Source organism: Neolamprologus multifasciatus, chromosome 16, assembly GCF_963576455.1.
Source record: "Neolamprologus multifasciatus chromosome 16, fNeoMul1.2, whole genome shotgun sequence".
Classification (NCBI taxonomy): domain Eukaryota; kingdom Metazoa; phylum Chordata; class Actinopteri; order Cichliformes; family Cichlidae; genus Neolamprologus; species Neolamprologus multifasciatus.
Window position 1 is genome coordinate 9,235,089 of NC_140454.1, and position 19,452 is coordinate 9,254,540.

At 40.6% G+C, this 19,452-nt stretch overlaps 1 protein-coding gene and 1 long non-coding RNA gene across 3 annotated transcripts in view; one reads left to right on the forward strand and one right to left on the reverse strand.

The window, feature by feature from the left end:
* Positions 1–14,904, reverse strand: part of LOC146500253 (amine oxidase [flavin-containing]-like) — a 67,217-nt gene extending 52,313 nt beyond the window's left edge. The window contains exon 1 of one of the 2 annotated variants that reach the window (XM_085135325.1): positions 14,739–14,904. In XM_085135325.1, coding sequence (XP_084991451.1) covers positions 14,739–14,793 — 55 coding nt within the window. In that variant the 5' untranslated portion in view covers positions 14,794–14,904. Of the gene's footprint in view, positions 1–5,281; positions 6,240–14,738 lie in introns of those variants that run through there. The other variant, XM_085135326.1, reaches the window with a different exon arrangement.
* Positions 14,905–15,721: 817 nt separating this feature from the next.
* LOC146500255 (uncharacterized) lies at positions 15,722–17,631 on the forward strand. Its single transcript, XR_014869790.1, has 2 exons — positions 15,722–16,141; positions 16,535–17,631. It is a non-coding gene; the product is annotated as an uncharacterized LOC146500255 (long non-coding RNA).
* Positions 17,632–19,452: the final 1,821 nt, after the last annotated feature.

Genomic DNA, 19,452 nt, shown 5'->3' on the forward strand with positions numbered 1-19,452 from the left:
CATGTGTTGAATAAACAAAGATTACATGTTAATGTTTTGTTAGTACCCTTATTTCATTGTGTTACATTTCACCCCAGGATATGTTACAACTAACCCAGACTATGGGGTTAATTGTAACATTTCACTCTTTGTGTTTGAGACCATACCATGCAATGGGTAATTGTGCTGCAGAGAAAATAGCTGCACTATTTAATAGCCGAGACATGTAAATACTTTGCATTACATTTTGAATCCACTACCTTAAAAGAGCTCCAATTTACAGACAGAAATGTCAAAAATGTTACAACTATCCCCGGTCTCCCCTACTAGTGTATCTCAAAAAATGAGAACTGTTGAAAAAAAGTTGCTTTTCCACTCAAAACTCCCAAATTCTATATATTTTATTTTTATTATGCATTAAGTGAACGACTTCAAATCTTTTTTTTAATTTAAATTTTGATGAAGCGCCTCAGAAACAGCTTCCTGAACGCAAAGAGTCTAAAGTGTGCAGTCCACCCATATCTTGAGCTAATTAAGCATAATTCACATCACTGATCAGATTCACGGAGGCCCCACCCACAGGCCCTAAAAGATCCACTGCAAGTGTCAGATACCAAGAGAACCCTAGAGGTCTGGTACCCAATGTTCCTTCTAAGCTGCGCACGTGCACAATTGCGCACTGCTGGCACGGTCTCTGCGCACAGAAAAAAAAACTAACCTGAATTGAAATTAAAATTAATACTTTAACAATTCTGTTTTGCAGTGTTAGTCAGTAAGTGACTGGCTGCTCCCATATGGGATTAGAACGATGCCACCTTATCCCATAGTCCAGCCAATGATGCGATTCACATTCGTATATACGCAGCTAATCAACGTCGTTGACAGGCTATGACAGCGTCCTTATGTGCCGACACCGGTGTTTTAGCTAGCAAAGCGGCTGATGTGGAGTGAAGCCACGTTAATGACAACGTGGACAACCATTGGAGATGTGAGCAGGACAGACGGAACATTTGAAAAAGTGTGGACTTTATACCAGTTTTTAAATTGTGTTAACAATTAAGTTATGAAAAAAATATATGCAATGTTTGGTTTTCTTCCTGAATACTATCGTTGTTTATATTTACTGCGGGAAGAAATGGTAAAAATGGCGTTTTATAAGGAAAAGCTCGAAAGCGCTCTCTGCCTGTGAGCAAAACCAAAACCAAAAAAAGCTACCCTTTCCTATTCGCCGACAATGTTGACCAATCAAAAGATGATATGGCAACATGGCATTTAGATGTTTAGGAAGGGGGAAGTTTTAGGAGTGACAGCGGTGCTTTGAGATGTGAGAGGTTTGCCACGTTTAGCACAAATCTTGTGTAGTTAGTGCGTAGTGTAGTCAATAGTTTTGTTGTGTGTGTCAGAACAACGAGGCGACTACTGAATGTTACAGGTGTTACAGGAGTGACACATCTCCTGTTGTCAGGCCTGCAGCTGTTGTTCTCCTTTATCTCATAGTGGACAGAAATTATTTTTGGAGTGGCACAAATAATTTGTGTGGCATCAGATTTGATGCAGAACAGCTGATTGTTCTGTAAATAGTTTGAAATGTTTATTTAAAACTGCCTTGGCTGCATTTTTAGGTAAACAGCTGCAAAAAACTTTGTTGTTTGCATTACTTAGTTACTTTTTTAAAGAAGTAACTATATAATTAATTGCCCAACATTGGTCATTATATACTGTATTTTGCAGACAGAGAGTTACAGGACTCTCCCAGACCACAGATTCATACTCATAATTAGAGATGGACCGATCCAATATTACGTGTCTGTATCGGTCCGATACTGACCTAAATCACTGGATCGGATATTGGAGAGAAATAAAAAATGTAATCCGATCCATTAAATATCAGAAAAGCACCTCACAAAACTTGCGACATGGCGTAAGTCGGCTCATAACCGTAGCACGTTGCAGCAGTATGCGTCACCTGATAGAGCGGCTGTGTGTATTTGTAGCCTCGCTACCAAACCAGCATTTCATCTCCGAGTAAGTTATCCCAGAGAGAAGTAAAGCAAGTGTGTAAGTTCATCTCTGAATGTTTGTAAAGCATTCCCGCGTTAAGCTTAACAACTGATATATGGAGCGACTGCCTCTGTGCAGTCTGCAAATCTGTTGAAGGAAGATGTTGAATCTATTTAATATTTCTTGAAAAATAATTGATTTCTGTGCATTTTTTCCCCACACTGCATCAAATTAAAGTTGATTACGTCGATTAAGCATCATGAGGTGGAGGGTGGTTCCCTATTTTTTTTGCTGGGAGTTTGCAACCCTATTAGTTAGGTTGCTTAATATTTCTGCTATTCATGCTATAACAGGTATAACAGAATAGCTTTAGTGTTGTTGTTTATTTAAGCTTGAGTATGAACTTATACAAAATGCAACAAGATATTAAAAAAACAGTTTTGTTGATTAAAAAACACACTATATCGGATTCATATCGGTATCGGCAGATATCAAAATTTATGATATCGGTATCGGACATAAAAAAGTGGTATCATGCCATCTCTACTCATAATACAAGTCAGAGCTTTATATATATATATAAAAATTAAGTTGTGTTTTGGAGTTCAAGTTATTTTTACCGTGTTAACATACTACACAGGTCATGAACAAGATTTTTTTTTAATTTTCATTGTAAGTGGGCTAAAGCAGTTAATTAAAAGGGTGGTTGTAGCTCAGGTGGCAGAGCAGGTCAGCCACTAATCAGAAGGTCGGTGGTTCGATCACAGGCTGCCTCCTGGCTGCATGCCAAATATCCTTGGGCAAGATACTAACCCCATGTTTGCCTACTGGTGATGGTCAGAGGGCCCGGTGGCGCCTGTGTCCAGCAGCCTCGCCTCTGTCAGTGCGCCCCAGGGCAGCTGTGGCTACTGATGTAGCTTGCCATCACCAGTGTGTGAATGTGTGTGTGAATGGGTGAATGACTGAATGTAGTGTAAAGCGCTTTGGGGTCCTTAAGGACTAGAAAAGCGCTATACAAATGCAGGCCATTTACCATTTACCATTTTAAAAGTAGTCTAACATAAATGTAAACACTGTAATTTGATTATTTAAATAAACCATGTAACTTGGATGGATTCGATGCTGGCATGACCACAGTGCACACGTCTGCTGTTGCTCACAGTGGTCCAAGGGACCGCTCAGGGAGTTTGTGTGCTTGCTCAGACACATGAAAAATTAGAGGGAACATTGCTGGTACCCATTACCTGGTTCATAAAGCAGGTGGTCTTAATTTGATGTTTCATTGCTACCAAGGTCAAAGCAGGTTTAATATGCTTTGAAAGTTCGGTGTGCAATAATTAAAATAGCCTTCTTCATGTTTAGTTTCCTCTCTAGGATCAGTAATCAGCCCTCTACTTGACCAATTCCAGGAAATGACTGCTCCCTGCCAAGAAACAGTCTGGAACACAACCCACCATAAATCAGCAATGAACGTTTTAATTATTCTGCTTTATATGGACGAAACACCAAAGATATAATATGTAAACAACTGAGCTTTACAGCTTCATTCTACGCTGAGTTAGAACTGGCTGGAAGGCAGTGTTGTAGCTGTGCATGTGCAATACAGACATGTGAGTTGTATCAGTTTCAAATGTGATTCTATCAATAGCAACTTCCTTAAAGGGGCAGTGCCCTCAAAAGGATAGCAAATCATTTTAAAGTTGTAAATTTACTTTCATGCAATCGTTAAATATACCATCAGGCAGACAGATCATTTTGTCAGTCAAGCAGTGAACAAAAAAACAGAGGACCTCATAAGCCTACCCTAAATCCTTCAATTAAAATATATCACAAACAGAGAAGAGGGCTTTCCAGGTGTGGAAACATCAATCAGCTGAATGCACTTTTCACACAGCCAACGTCAGCATTTGTAACATTAACACACCTGACATTTCTCAATACTTTAGCTGCCACACACAAGGCAAACACAGAGGCGCAGGCATGCAGAAATGCACTTATTACATGCTGTCCATCGAATGATTGAATCAGACCGCACACACAACAGGCTCTGTTGTTTGCACAGCTGGACAGAGAAAGTGGTTATCTAGGATTGAAGCCATAATGATGCTAAATTGCCAGAGAAGGTGAGGATTTATTCACATATGGACCGTTCACATACGTTGACGGATATATTTAGAACACAGCAGGTGCAATGAGTCCTAGAAATGTATTTATGAGATTGAACGCACCACTTAAATTCAATTTAGTTTTATTTCTAGAGCAGCGATTGATAACAGCAGTTGCCTCAAGGGGCTTTAAATTGTAGAATAAAGACCCTGCAATATTAGAGGGAAAACGCCAGCAATCAGACAGCACCCTATGAGCAAGCACTTAGCAACAGTGGGAAGAAAACAGGGTCCGGGGTATCATTAGAAGGCACAGCATGATTTTCACTGCTATGCAAATGATATCCACCTTTATTTTTCCATGAAGCCAAATGATACGCACCAATTAGTTAAACTGCAGGAATGTCTTAAAGACATAAAGATCTGGATGACCTCTAACTGGTCGCAACAGATGGGCGCTCCTCCCTGAGCCTGGTTCTGCTGGAGGTTTCTTCCTGTTGAAAGGGAGTTTTTCCTTCCCACTCTCAACTTAGTGTTTGGTCATAGGGGGTTGTTTGATTGATGGGGTTTCTCTGAATTATTGTAGGGTCTTTAATACTAAGCGCCTTGAGGCGACTGATGTTGTGATTGGTGCTATAAAATAACATTTCATTTAATTTAACTGAATACTTAGGATATCAGGGTCAGTAAAAATGTAAAAAGTGAAAGTCTATCACAGTTTTGAGATACTTCATTTGTTTTTTTTGTTTTTTTGTTTTTCTTCTACTTCACAATTTACTGTCTCTAACCCAACTGTTTTAATTTTAATGTAACTTGCTGCAACACTGTAACATCATGAAACAGGTGAATTTTGGTTATCTTCGAGTGATTTTACATTAAGTGTTTCAGGTCTTCTTGCTAAAAGTTCACCATCTGCAATTAGGAATTTATATACAAGAGTTTTATCTTTTTTATATCACTGTTATCTCATTGGTGGACGTAGGACGTAGAATTTAGAGACTTTTGGTGAATTTAAAGCTCAGCTCTCACTCATGTCACAGTTATCTTTCCAGAGGACATAAGTTATCACTTACGTCCTCCGGAAAGATGCCATCCTCTGCCATCACCAGGATTGCACTTACTAAAATCCTTTAACTAAATTGTATCTGGTAATGCCTTTAGTGCCAGTGCAATGGAAACTTTCCATATCGTGTTACCTGCTGGCAGGATGACCACATCATTCAGCATTCTTACTTGAAAGTGTCTTGTCTTGTGCTCAGACAGACTCCAAGTACAACAGGGGTGTCGCACTCCAGGCCTCGAGGGCCAGTGTCCTGCAGGGTTTAGATCTCACCCTGGGTCAACACATCCGAATCAAATGATTAGTTCATTACCAGGCTTCTGGAGAACTTAAAGACATGCTGAGGAGGTCATTTAGCCATTTGAATCAGCTGTGTTGGATCAAGGACGCATCTAAAACCTGCAGGACACCGGCCCTCGAGGCCTGGAGTTTGACACCCGTGAAGTACAATATGCAAGATACCAAATGTCTGGAAGATCACTGCAATCAAGAAGGCCATTCTATCCAGGCCCTATGAGGAGAAGGAGAACCGGTTCATGTGCTGCTATGGCCCACTGATATTTACCTATGATCACAAAATTTAGCATAAAATAAATAATTTAAGAAAGTGGGGGTGTTTCTCAATTTAAGCTCACAGATATGCATGCACATCTGCATGCATCAACTCCACTGTCACCAATGGAATATAATTCTGTAGGAAGTATTGTGCTGAGTAAACCAGAACAATCATATTTTGAATCATTATTGTATGGAGGTCATATGTCAGAGGCCACATTTTGAAAAAATCTGCACAGATATTACAATAAAAACAGAACTTTATAAAAGTGGTTGACCCAGAGTCATGTAGACATTCAGAGTCTCAGTAAACCATCCATCGATGCCTCATCAGGTAAGTTACAATAAAACCTTCACCAAACTAACAGATACCAAAACTAAGGATATTTCCCCTATATTTTAATTTTAGCTAGTTTTCAAAGATTACAAAAGTGTTTCCCAGTTATTTTTTAATTAAGTGTGCCTATGCCAAGAGGCACACTTGTTACTATTTGTCGGATTTATTCTTCTTCTTCTTCTTCTTCTTCAGTTTCCGCCTGAAATTTTGCAGCGTAACTCACCCCGCAGTTTTGAGACAAGCTTCATATATGTTACCTCATTTTGTGCGGAGTTTTGAGACAAGCTTCATATATGTTACCTCATTTTGTGCGGCTGGATCTGGGATGGTGTGGTATGACTTTTGGTGTTTATGACTTTTATAGTTTTTTAAATATTAATATTTTAGTGCAAATTTTCCCACGCTTATCTGCCGCACAGTTTTGAGACAAGGGTTACATATGTTATATCATTTTGTGCGGCTGGATCTGGACTAGTACACTATGACTTTTGGTGTTTATGGCTTTTATAGTTTTTTAAATATTTAGATTTTAGTGCAAATTTAGCCCCATTTCTAGGCCCATGAGAAAGATTCTTCTTTTTGCCCCATAGAAACAGACTTCATTTGTGGTGTATTGACTCTCTCTAGTGGTATACCGGGAGTAGTACGGCCGAAAGGGTGTATGCTTGGTGGAAAACTCCATATCCCACAATTCATAGCACGCCTCTACAGAGTCAAACAATAGCGGCCACCACTTCGTTTTATATGTCTTTTATTAGTGTTTCTAGGTCACAAAATAAACTTTTAAGACATTTTCAAGCGAGAATGTAGGTGTGTAAACTTCAAATATCTGATTGTTTTATCAAGATATCCCATATTAGCAACAGTGCTCTTACGATGTTGCTGCTAGCGCGGCTAGCTAGCTAGCGCGGCTAGCGGCTCTTTGCTAAAAAGCACCCGGGGTTGGCTTACAGTGAGGCGGCTGACACTCGTTTCACCACCCGATCGCTCGCCAAGAGTCTGTGTCTCAGCTGGACTTATTTTTCGTTTATATGGGCCGATGATTCATTTATTCATTTTAGTAATGGTATAAACAGTGAAAGTTGGTTGTCCAGATGCTGGTCGATGTGGGAAAAATAACTGAGTTGTTTGGTGGTGGCTAACGTGGAGCTCCAACAAAGGGCAGCTAGCCACCGGTGTATGACAGAAAGGACATGTGGAGAAAGAGACATACGAGGCGGCCACCGATCTACCGGTGGTGGCTAACGCAGAGCTCAATCAGTGTAGAAGCGATTGCCGGTCTGAGCGTCAGGTTAACTGAATTTCAGGTAAGAACTTATGAACTGCACTCTATTTGGGTCAGATATAAACCGAGTTTAGGTGAAGTTTATTTTTGTTGTGCTGACTTTTTTACAATCAGTTACAATAACTTGTACTGTGTGCTGGGTAGCACAACGAATTTCTATACAGCTGTGTGCGAGCTAAGTTACTGATGTTGAACTTTATGACAGCCTCCCCTGTCATTCTCTCGCCTGTTGAAACTTCAGTCATGAAACTGATCAATGATCAGCTTTTCTCTCTTGTTTGTTTATTGCGCTAAACAACAGCAGCACGTTTAAGGTCGATCAGCTGTTGTTAAAATTCATTTGATTTTAATTTCTAGTATCAGCTGATGTTTGCTGGAGCCACAGCTGAAAAAAGGGCTGGTCCAAACCAGGAGATGTTCTTACTGAATCATCAGAGCTGAACTGGTGATGGAGAAACAGGTTTACCTTTTAGGTCAGCGGTCCCCAACCTTTTTTGCACCACGGACCGGTTTATGCCCGACAATATTTTCATGGACCGGCCTTTAAGGTGTCGTGGATAAATACAACAAAATAAAACTAGTACCTGTACCGAAAAAAATCAAATTTATTCATAACTAGGGATGGGTATCGTTTAGGTTTTATCTGATACCGGTGCCAAAACGGTACTTTTGAAACGGTGCCGGTGCTTAAACGGTGCTCGAACCGGTGCTTAAAGAATGGAGAACACAAAATTGGTCCAAAAACCTCTCATGTTCAGCTGTTTTTTTAGTAAAAAGATAACAATGTTAGCCTTTTCTGCAGCTATAGGGCATATATGGTATCACTCTTGGCTGGAAGCAGTGCTTTAACAATGAAAAAAACAAAAACTTTATCCAAAAACCTCGCATGTTTAGCTGTTTCCCTCTTTTTCTTTGGTCATTTTAGCCTTTGCCAGGGTGAAGGGAGTATCTGCCATCAAACAAGAAGACAGCCGCATGTAGCTATGATGGTGTTTGCTAGTTCACCTTACATACATTAATGTAATAACGTGGTTAGCCTACTCAACGTAAATTACACACGAACAACATTAAGCTACTCACGCAGAGAAGAACGGCTGCTGCTGCCATCATCATCCTCATCATTTCTGCTACACTGGCAGGGCTAGGGGCCAGGACTCTCCTCTTCAGCTTTTTGGGGGATGTTGCTAACTCTTCGTCCGATAACAGGCACCACACCTGCAGTAGATGCGCTCGGTGTGAGGTCTCGCAGCAAGCTATCAAATACGGCGCATTTTTCGGCTTTTAAAAAAAACGCTATGCGTCGCCAGGTGTTTCATCGGATTTCAGGTGTTACCTCCTTTCCACAGTATCAGCTTAAAGCACTTGTTGCAGGCTGCTGAGTTTGCATCTTTTGCTGTGAAGTACAGCAAGACTTTTGACCGCTTCGCCTTGGGCATTTTTAATCTGTAGCTCTGCTCTAAAAGAACGTACGTACCTGGACCCGCCTACTATCCCCGGAAACGTAAAATGATTGGCTAGAATTCAAAGTGTATCACATCTCAGGAAAAAAAAGCACCGAAATAAAGCACCGAAATGTGCGCTGCTTTTCGGTCTGGTTACTACCGTTTATGTCAGAACCGGTGCCATCATGGCACCGGATACCGGTACCCATCCCTATTCATAACACAAGGAAAACCGAGTAAACGATAAAAACGATAACAAAATAACGCTGAAAACCGATAAAAACCCTGAAAACTATACATTTCACACCTGAGCCTCAACTCTCGCGGTACCAAACGACTCACGGACCGGTACCGGTCCGAGGCCCGGGGGTTGGGGACCGCTGTTTTAGGTGACATGAATGAGTTGAAGGGAAGTTATGAACTGTTTCTGAGAGACAAATAACACCAAGCTCCTTTTTTGTGTAGCTGACAGCTGGTAACTGTGCAGGGGCGGATCTAGCAAAGCTTTTGCCAGGGGGCCAGGTAGAGCATTAACAGGGAAAGGGGGGCACAAAGAAATACTTTTCTTTCTTACTCTCATATAAAATATTTAGCTTTTATTAAATAGTTATCTGAATCTTACAACCAAAGTTTGTATAATAATACACAAGATTGTCTGTAGACCATTGTTCATCATTCAGAACACTGTGTAAAAATAACAAAAAACAAAAAGTGAATCCAAAAATGCATAAATATTTATTTTACGTGTTTGATGTGTGTGGCGGGACATGGTCTGCAGTGCCGCTGCAGGGAAGGTGGACCCACGGGTGTAAAGTCTGTGCTCTCTCGGCTGTTTTTTGAGTGTGTGTTGTGCTGTGAGTTGAAAAGCTACAGCCGGCTGTGTGGGTACACCAACCATGTGTGAAAAGTGGTCAATAACGTAATGCTTCAAAGCGTGTTCATGCAAACATTGTCGGGTCTGCCGTGGTACAATGGGACTTCTGCTCATGAACCTGTGTGCACAGCGTCTGCAAATCGGGGCTGTACGAAGTCACCTCATCTTTACACAAAACTGTAAGCTGTCATCTGTGAGGCGCGAGCGGTGTTTGTTTTTACCATAGTTCATGGTGGAGAATGGCTGCTCTGGTGAGTTTTGCTCTCTGTAGCCGTATGAATGGCAAACTACACTGATTAGCAGCGGCATAGGCACACTTAAAATTTCTTCCAAAATTTTCGCTTTCTAGTTTAACTTAAACCTTGTTTTCAGTTTAGTGTTAGTTAACTATGATAAACTTGTACAGAACAACAAACCTGTGAGAACTAGAGTGTGTCTCACAAAGGCTAAACGAAAACAACACACCCATAAACACAGACATACATTTCAGCTGAACCATTTCTATTTGTATTAGAGAGGCAACTGTTGTTATTCAATTCAATTCAATTTTATTTATATAGCGCCAAATCACAACAAAAGTCACCTCAAGGCGCTTCATAGATACAGAGAAAAACCCAACAATCATATGACCCCCTATGAGCAAGCACTTTGGCGAAAGTGGGAAGGAAAAACTCCCTTTTAACAGGAAGAAACCTCCAGCAGAACCAGGCTCAGGGAGGGGCGGCCATCTGCTGCGACCGGTTGGGGTCAGTTATTATACAACCACAATGCTACAGTCAAACTATCATTCAAATAAAGCCTGCATCATTAAATATGAGGCTCCTTATCCGATCAATTCAATTTGTGACAGTAAATCACTAATAAATTTATTGATAATAATATGATAACTTATACTGTATATACTGTATGTCCACTCGGATGAATCTGCTTTATTCATTGTTCATCACAGTAGGCTATATCATTCATTGTTAGATGTGAACCTGGCTCTCCTGCTAACCTACTCACCAAGAGGGATATAACTTCTCTCACTGCTGCTGTTTTTTTGTATTTGGGCCACACAGTGCTTATCACAATGGGTGGATGGCAATACTTAATAGATGCACCTTAACCCATTCCTCCAGTATTAGTTGATGGCGACTTACAGGGGGATGATTGTACAGAACCCTAAGCTAACCCTGAGCTGTGGTCCTTGCCATCTCGTGTTTCCCAACCACAGATGATGTTAGCTTCTTCCTAAGACGAGGGACTCACTGGCGAGGCAGTTGATTATTTACTCTATATTTATCATCACAAATTCTATGTAGCATTTCACACATCATTTAAGAAAGTAAGGATGTGCCTCAGTCGAGGTAATAGAGCATGCATCCCCTCTATTGGCACAAATACAACATTGTCACTCGATGACAAACGGTGCACCGAGTGAACCAAAACGATTCACGTCGGCTGGGTGAACCAATGTCTGACGTGCATTCACTTCTAACAAGTATAAAAGCACAACACACCCTCTAAACACAGACAAGCACTTTGGTTGAAAAGCTTTCTATGTTTTGCGGTTTGTTAGCTTAAAATGTTCTTAAAGTATACACAACATGGAAAACTGCACTGAATGGGAACGATTATATTCCCTTCTGGAAGCCCACATAAACAGTCACACACCAAGAAAGGACTATTTGTGGAACTACGCTGTAGACACGTGCAGGAAGCATGTTGGTTCTTTGTCTGATTATTACATGTATGTTACTTGGACCCTTGCCTGCCCTAATGTGCTCACATGTGTAATTTTATCTTGGGATTTTACAGTCAGTTAACTTTACAGCCAGTTCTCCGGGTAAAAGTCCAGCAGAGTTCATCACCACAAAGTGCAGCCAAAGTTTCTAAATCCTCTACTGTGCAGTTTAATGGGGGAAACTATGCTGCACTGCATGACAGCTTTAAGTTAGCTTGGGAGATACAGACCCTGTGAACTACTTACTTTTGAACTGTCTGTTTTACCACTTCCATCCTCTTTGCTGTTTCACAACCAACTCAAGTTCCCAGTTTACACTTTATTCCCTTTCTCGCTTCCCTAATCCTGACATATTCTTGTCCACTTTCACAGCTGCTCAGGCAAAACACGAGGAAATCGTCCCTTCCCTGTTATTTCTGCTTATCTGACCCTCCTCCCCCTTCTCCTTTCCTCCACTCCTTTTCCTTGGCATCCTCTCAGCTGCTGGTTTGATAACAGGCTGTCACAAGCATTTAATGTTTTCTCAGAAAGTGTTGGCTGCATGTTGAGGGCCACGAACCCACCAGGTCCGTGGTCCTGGCTGGCAGAAAACAGACAATTGCATTTGCAAGCAAATTAGAGAGACACACATCTTAGTGGAGAGGTGCTGAAGGGGCAAAAAAAGCACTCCCTCTTCCTCCTGTTTCATATGTGCTTTGATTGGACAATGATTGTTATATGTGGCCCTCATTGTAACCCCGCAAAGGGCAGCAGTACAAACAAATGGTGTAATTACAAGAACCTAATGTGGGAAAGTGAGGAAAGTCAGAGCAGAGGGAAGCCAGCAGGGTCTTCTGGTGTTGTTGCATTTTCTCTGTAGCATTTGTTTTTGTCCGTGTGACTGGTATTTGAACTGACACTGACCTAAATTCTTTAGTGCCTGACAGCAGACATGCAGGCAGGCAGGCAGTCGATGGAACTGTCAGACTAACAGAGAGGCAGCGGTCAGGCATGGGGAACAGAAAGGACAGAGGTTCACTGACATCGGGAAAAACAACTTCAGTCACCGCACCAATGCCACAGATGCTAAAATCCTGGCATGAAGTTTTGCACCTGCAAACCTGACTGCTCATTTGCAGGAGTGTGTGTCTGAAAGTTGTGTAGCTGCATCGAAACAGCCAGGAACAACAGGGATTCAAAGTTTTGACGTTACACCACATACAGTATGTCAATCAGCATCTTTGATTCAGAGCTCATTATTCTTACCAGACTTAATGAATTCAAATATTTTAAATTTAAGACAGGACCTGGTTTAAAACCACTCGCAGTCAACTGCCATCTTCAAAATGTCACGATGGCGAGAAAACATCAAAGACTGGGAGAAAGTCTGCGACCAGTTTCCCACTGAATGGTTCAAGCTGACAACTACATGCAATCTGTTTGTGGTAATATCTCAAAAATGACCAGAATATAACCGACTGAGTCGAGTCCACCACTGCACAGAAACACGCTGTAGCATTCATCACTGCACATGGATCACAATGTGTTGGCAATCTGCCTGCATTTATAAATTAAAGGGTAATTGTTTGCGAACCTTTGCCAGTCTACCTGAGAGGGACTGCAGTCAGTCCGAGTCGTATGATTGGAAACAGCTCACGTGGTGAAAGGCAACCTGTTTCCAATCGCCTTGCTATGGAAAGTGGTCCTGCTGAAGTTGAGGGTGTTGTACAGTAGGCTCAAACTCTGGGTGATCATCTGGCCACCTCAACCACTCAAAAGCAAAAAAAATAAATTAAAAAATTAAAAAAAATCAACAATCAACAATTTTTCCTAGTGTGACTGGGCAAGACAGTCAAAAAAACAAAAACAAAACAAAAAAACCTGCGGTACTAGAAAGTGGCAGTCCATTCCCTTTATTTTTCTTTCTTTCTTTCCCAATCTTGAATGTTTTTGTGGATTTTATTTTCCGTTTTTGTCCAATGGAAATAGCCCTACACCCAGCCCAACTTTGAACTATTTAGGCAGTGCAAAACTGACGTGCAACACCAGATAAATACTGGCTACAATACACCATCATATTTGCAGATATTTTTGCCAAAACCAGTGCTATGCCAAAAAGTGATCGTTTGCAAGAAGTGATTTGGTATCAAGCCAGTCTGAGCCAGAAAGAACATTTCTGTCACACAGTGACAGCTTCAAGCAGTTTTGGGCAAAGCGACTTTTTTAGATCATTTATTTATGAATGTAAATGTTTCACTGACATTAAAAATGTTGTTTTCAAGAGAGGTCTGGCCAAAAGGGCAGCAGAAATTGTAAAATCTATAACGTAACAGTTATGTAAGGTCTGGATCAGTTATAATGTAGAACACAGAGTAGGTACAATCGTGCAGAGTCATAAAGATACGGATTTCCTTACTTTTTATATAACCTCTTTGTAAATCCTGCTGACTGCAGACTATTTTATCATACATACATAAGCAAAAATACTGGACATAAAATCACTTTTTGACTCAACACTGATATTCAGCTGATGTATCAGCACATCCCTACCAAATGACACTATGTACAAAGATTTGCATTCTAGGATTGAGAACATTCCCTATCCTCATAGTAAAGGTTTCCCTTGTTAGGTAAGAACAGCACACAGACTGTTTTCTAAGGAGTATTTAGTACCAGAAGGCGCCCAGTGCATTTCCCTCCCCTCCTATGCATTATTATCATTGTTATTATTATTTATTACTACTGAGGGGGTGAATTGCCAACTTGTACTTAAAATGCAAGTGTGCAATATTACACCTATCGCGTCAAATGCAACGTTTGTAATCCACACATCGCGTCATTTTTCACATGGCTGCTGGACTCCTCAGCATCACGGCCAGTCTCCACCTGGATCATAGAGCGAACACAAACCAGCTGCTTTTATCTGTACAATCCAACAACTCGGGCCAAGACACATGTCAGCCTTATGGATGCGAGCAACAATCATTTACGAGAACCCCTCCAGCTCACGTCCTCTTATGTAACACAAAGTATGCGCTGGTTGATTAGCTGTTACTCAACTTGCTCTGCTGTTGCTGCGGTGATACAGAGGTTGACTAGCTGCTGTAGGGGAAGGGAGGGGAGGCAGCCTCACGGAAGAACACCATGAAGAAGAAAAACACTACGAATAAAAAAACCTCCATCATTGTCAGCTCTGCACACAGTCAGCTGTGGATACAGGATGTGCCGCGTCTTCTCACACACTCGGTCACGGCCACAGTTGTGTAGTTAACCTTCTACAAAGCGCATCTGACCGCTACCAGCTCTGCTCGGAGCTTTGGCTTTAATCAGTTTATTTGCTCAGCTCGTCCGTGGAGCCTGAACGCAAAACTAAAGTTTTCTGACGTGCAGCCTACCTGATATGCCCGCGCCGACCACTATAACATCGTAGGTGTTGCTGGTTGCAGTCATGTTGCTGGGTGGTGTGTCTTCTTTCACCTCTTGGTTGTGTCAGCTCGTTGCCGAACGCAGGGTGCACGGCGGAGAGCATCTGGATTAAAAAGCGCCGGGCAGGCCCACTCCCTGCAGACTCCGCCTACCTATAGTAAAGCGCTGCCCTGTGGGTATGGAGCAGTGGTCAGCAACCTTTCACACTCAAAGAGCCATTTGGACCCGGTTTCCACGCAAATTTTTAGTTCAGCTTTCCTTTTGTTATATTTCTTTAAGAGTTCAAAATGTGTTAATTACATAAATAAATTGTAACTTTCTCTGTAGCACTTCATGGATTTCATAAGCAACATACCTTAGTTGTTCACACAAAGCATAAAGGTAAAAAACAATATATACAGTGTTTTCTTCATTTTAGATATCAAAAAGTATTTTTCGTGTATATATATATATATATATATATATATATATATATATATATATATATATATATATATATATATCATGTTTAACCTGAGTAGCAAAAGACCGCAGGGGGTTGAAAACAATACGCCAGGAGTTAGCTGTGCTTGTGACTTGATCAAGCCTTGACCTCCAGGTCAGCTATCGCGCTGGTGGATAGCAGAGCTCTCCGAAAACGTGGAAGCACTTTTGCGAATATGTGATATTTTGATAAATTAAGTAGATATTTGAGCATTACACAGCTACATTCTCGACTGAAAATGTCTTAAAAGGTTATTTTGTGACCCAGAAAGGGTAGTCTGCGGAAAAGGAGGATCGTATTTGTCGGCTGGTGGTCAGAGCCTGTGTAAGCGCGGCAATGGCGGAGGAGCGCGGCTAAAAAACTTATTACTTTTTCTGGGTCACAAAATAAACGTTTAAGATATTTTCAGGCGAGAATGTAGCTATGTAAAGTTCAAATATCTGCTTGATTTATCAAGACATCACATATTTGCAAAAATGCTCCTTCGGAGACGTCCATTTTTTTCATGCTTTGTGGCAGCTTTTGAACATCTGTGACCCATTAAGGATCAAATCAGTTTGTGAAAAATGTTCTGCTTTTTCTCCCTATGCTTGCTTCTTACTGTCTATGAGGCTCGGGACCGGCACTCCTGTTGTTGGACAGAAAGACATCAACTCAGTGGTAAGTATTTTGGTTTTCCAATATATTAGCAACTGTCAGTGACATTTATATTAATCAGGCTGAACTTTAATCATACTTTAGATCAGCCTGTTTTACTTATTGTTTTATTTGTGCTTTGGTTTGGGGAAGTTGTTTCTGTACTGATCTTTTCCTGTCTTCAGTTATTAGACTTGAGATATGACTGCACTATGCTGTTGCTGGTGACTCCAGTTCTACAAGACATGCTGTGTAAGTAAACAAACAACAACAGTTTGGTCTGCATTTCTTGAAAGATCACATCCCCCAAACTTAGTTTAGAGGGTCTACACTGTATATAGTGAAGTCTGCAAGTTTTCTAACAGCAACATTTGTTTTGTGCCCAAATCATTTTGCAGATCATTAGAAAGTTATTGGCCATGTTTGCATAGCCCATTTTAAAATGATGCTTTCATGACATTATTGTATGTTGGGTGGTGGTCGCGACTATCCAGACTGACAATTGAGACATTGAATGTCACCTCTCCGGTGGGGAGGGAGCCTGAGATTGTCTAAATTGGAGTCTGTTTTATACCAAATGCAGAAAAAATGTTTTAAGAAAGCAATTAAGTTCATGTTCCAAAAAATATGATTGTTTGCTTGCAGGACAACAGGAGAGATGAGTCCTCCATCACAGATGGTGTGGTCAGTGAAGATGGTCGCCTGCAGGTTCAAGCTCATTGCATCTCCAACCCACATCCACTGACACTGTACTTAAGGGAAGTTAAAGACTTTCTTCTGCACCTACATTTGGATCACCTCGATCCATGACAGTCATTCAGCAGTAATGCCTGAACTGGAAACAAGCCATCCTTAAAATATTACAACATTCCAGCTCCTGTGTTGGAATGAAAAACAAATGTGTTGTTTAAATCAGAGACTGATCTTGTGACAGAACAACTAATATTTTATTTTGATTATATAAGTAATGTAAGTACAAAACAAACTTGTGGTAGGCCTAAACTTATTTTCAGAATAATTACATCTGAGACTTTGTTTCATTGTAAGATTATAACAGTGATGGCAATATAATTGTTTGTTGTTCAGCAGAACAGTGTCCAGTATGTTGGCTGTTATACTTTGTTGTGTTTGAAAATAAAAGTTGGGCTGATTTTAACATCATTACAAAAAGTGTTGTTAATTATTTTTAATCATATTCAGGTTACCACAAATTATTTTTTCATTTAGTTGAACTTGAAATGTTTGTCAGTAAGTAAACAATTAGTATTGTACAGTCGAAATATCAAGTTATTCTTAATACTGCAGACTTGCAATGAATAAGTTGTCCTAACAGTCATCTTAAGTAAGCTTTACTTAGTTTTTTTGAGGCAACGAGTTTCCTTAATTTTTTTGAGTTCTGGGAACTAACAAGGCTGTACAGTGTACTCAAAATGAGTAAGTTGCCCTAACTTGGTCATCTTAAGTAAACTTGATCCAATTTTTTTGAGTTCTGGGAACAAATGAGCTTGTACAGAGTACTCAAAATAAATAATTTCTCCTAATTTAGTCATTTTTAGCTAAGCTTTACTCAATTTTTTTGAGGCAACGAGTTTCCTCAATGTTTTTGAGTTCTGGGAACTAATTAGATTTTACAGTGCATAATGTGGATCCGAAGATCCATAATTGGCCTACCTGGGGTTGAAAGTCTCGATAAATGCACGGCGTTTCGGCGGGTACACCGGCTTCCGCGAGTGTGACGCTTATTTTGAGCGAGGAAAAAAAAAAATAGAATATAATTTTATTTTTATATTTAAATATCACAATAATCTTCCAATTTAGAACTACAAGTTAAAAAAAACTAACATAAATAAAATACACTTCAGCTAAATACTTCTAATTTATTTTCCCAAACCATGCGGAGCCGCACTATAAGGACTAAAGAGCCGCATGCGGCTCCAGAGCCGCAGGTTGCCGACCCCTGGTATGGAGGGTCAGAGAAAACAATTTATGGAATGAAAAAAAAACAGAAGAAGAAGAAAGTATAGTTTACTTACTATAGACCCACATTTCACTAGGAAATTTAAAAACACAACTTAAAATATATAATTCATTCATAATTCATTCATGGTCTTTATCTCCTTTGTACTTTTGTTTTATTTACACGCATTTATTCTTTTTTTTTTATTTTTTGCAGAATCCCCAAATTTGGGTTACTCACAAGGAATCACAGCTCTGTGTGTCTCCTTCTTTGTCCTTTATACTTTGCAGTAGTTGTAAAAGAACAGATGTCCCTGACTATGGTGCTGTAACTGTCTGGCCAAAGGCTTATCAGCACAGTTCTTATCAGCAGAGTATTATATCATACCAGGGTGTGTACACTGAGTTTTCAAGTTTAACCATCATCTTACTTTACACAAAGCTAAGTAGAGCGTGAGGTGCATCCAAAGAATGCATCTGGCTGCACCAAGAGACAGAACAGCTTTATACTTGCTATGGCAGCTCCTATCTATCTTTGAAAAATTCCCCAAATCACTACTGAATGAAAAAAAAAACGAATTATCTAGGATACTCTGGAGTCTCTCAGCATAGTCGTTTTATCTCCTTCTCAAGGGCACTGCTATTGCCTTATATTTTTATGACTTTGTTTTCCTCTGTCTTTAAAAGATTCAGCAGCATTATCATAGGTGATCCATGCAACCGTCATGTTGTATTCTTTAGTTTCTGTTGCCTTCTTGTGGTTGGTTTGTCACAATTAGCCAAGAACTCATCTCTGCACACGCTGTGTGGAGTGCACACAGCTACATCATGTGCTGTGTGGGCTGTGTGCCATATAGCTTGGTTATGTTTCAGCTAAACTTGCTCAAGGTTTTCTTGTGCATAAACTTAAAACTTGATGATTGAGAAACCGAGAAAGCTGTCATTAAGCAAGCATCAAGGGACTCTGAGGTTATTCAAGCAACTTTGCTCACTTTAGGGATCTCTTGAAAACCCTTTAATATCTCAATTTTGTATTGTGAATTATCCATCCATCCATCCATTCGCTTCCGCTTACCCTTTTCAGGGTCGCGGGGGGCGCTGGAGCCTATCCCAGCTGTCATAGGGCGAGAGGCGGGGTACACCCTGGACAGGTCGCCAGTCTGTCGCAGGGCCAACACACAGGGACAGACAACCATTCACACTCACATTCACACCTAGTGGCAATTTGGATTATCCAATTAACCTATCCCCACAAGCTGCATGTCTTTGGACGGTGGGAGGAAGCCGGAGTACCGGAGAGAGCCCACGAAACACGGGGAGAACATGCAAACTCCACACAGAAAGACCCCGGCCTGATGTTGGAATTGAACTCAGGACCTTCTTGCTGTTTGGCAACAGTGCTAACCACCGTGCCACCGTGCTGCCTATTGTGAATTATTAAATGAATAAATATAAATTATTAAATATATTAAAAATATGTATTGTACATTTCGGATATGGGGAGAGAATGGAGAGAAACGATGCAGACACAGCGATAACAGAGGCCTGGGAGTTTGAGGGTTCCGTGCTGTATGTTAGCTATTCCTGGGACTGCGCTCTTCTGATGT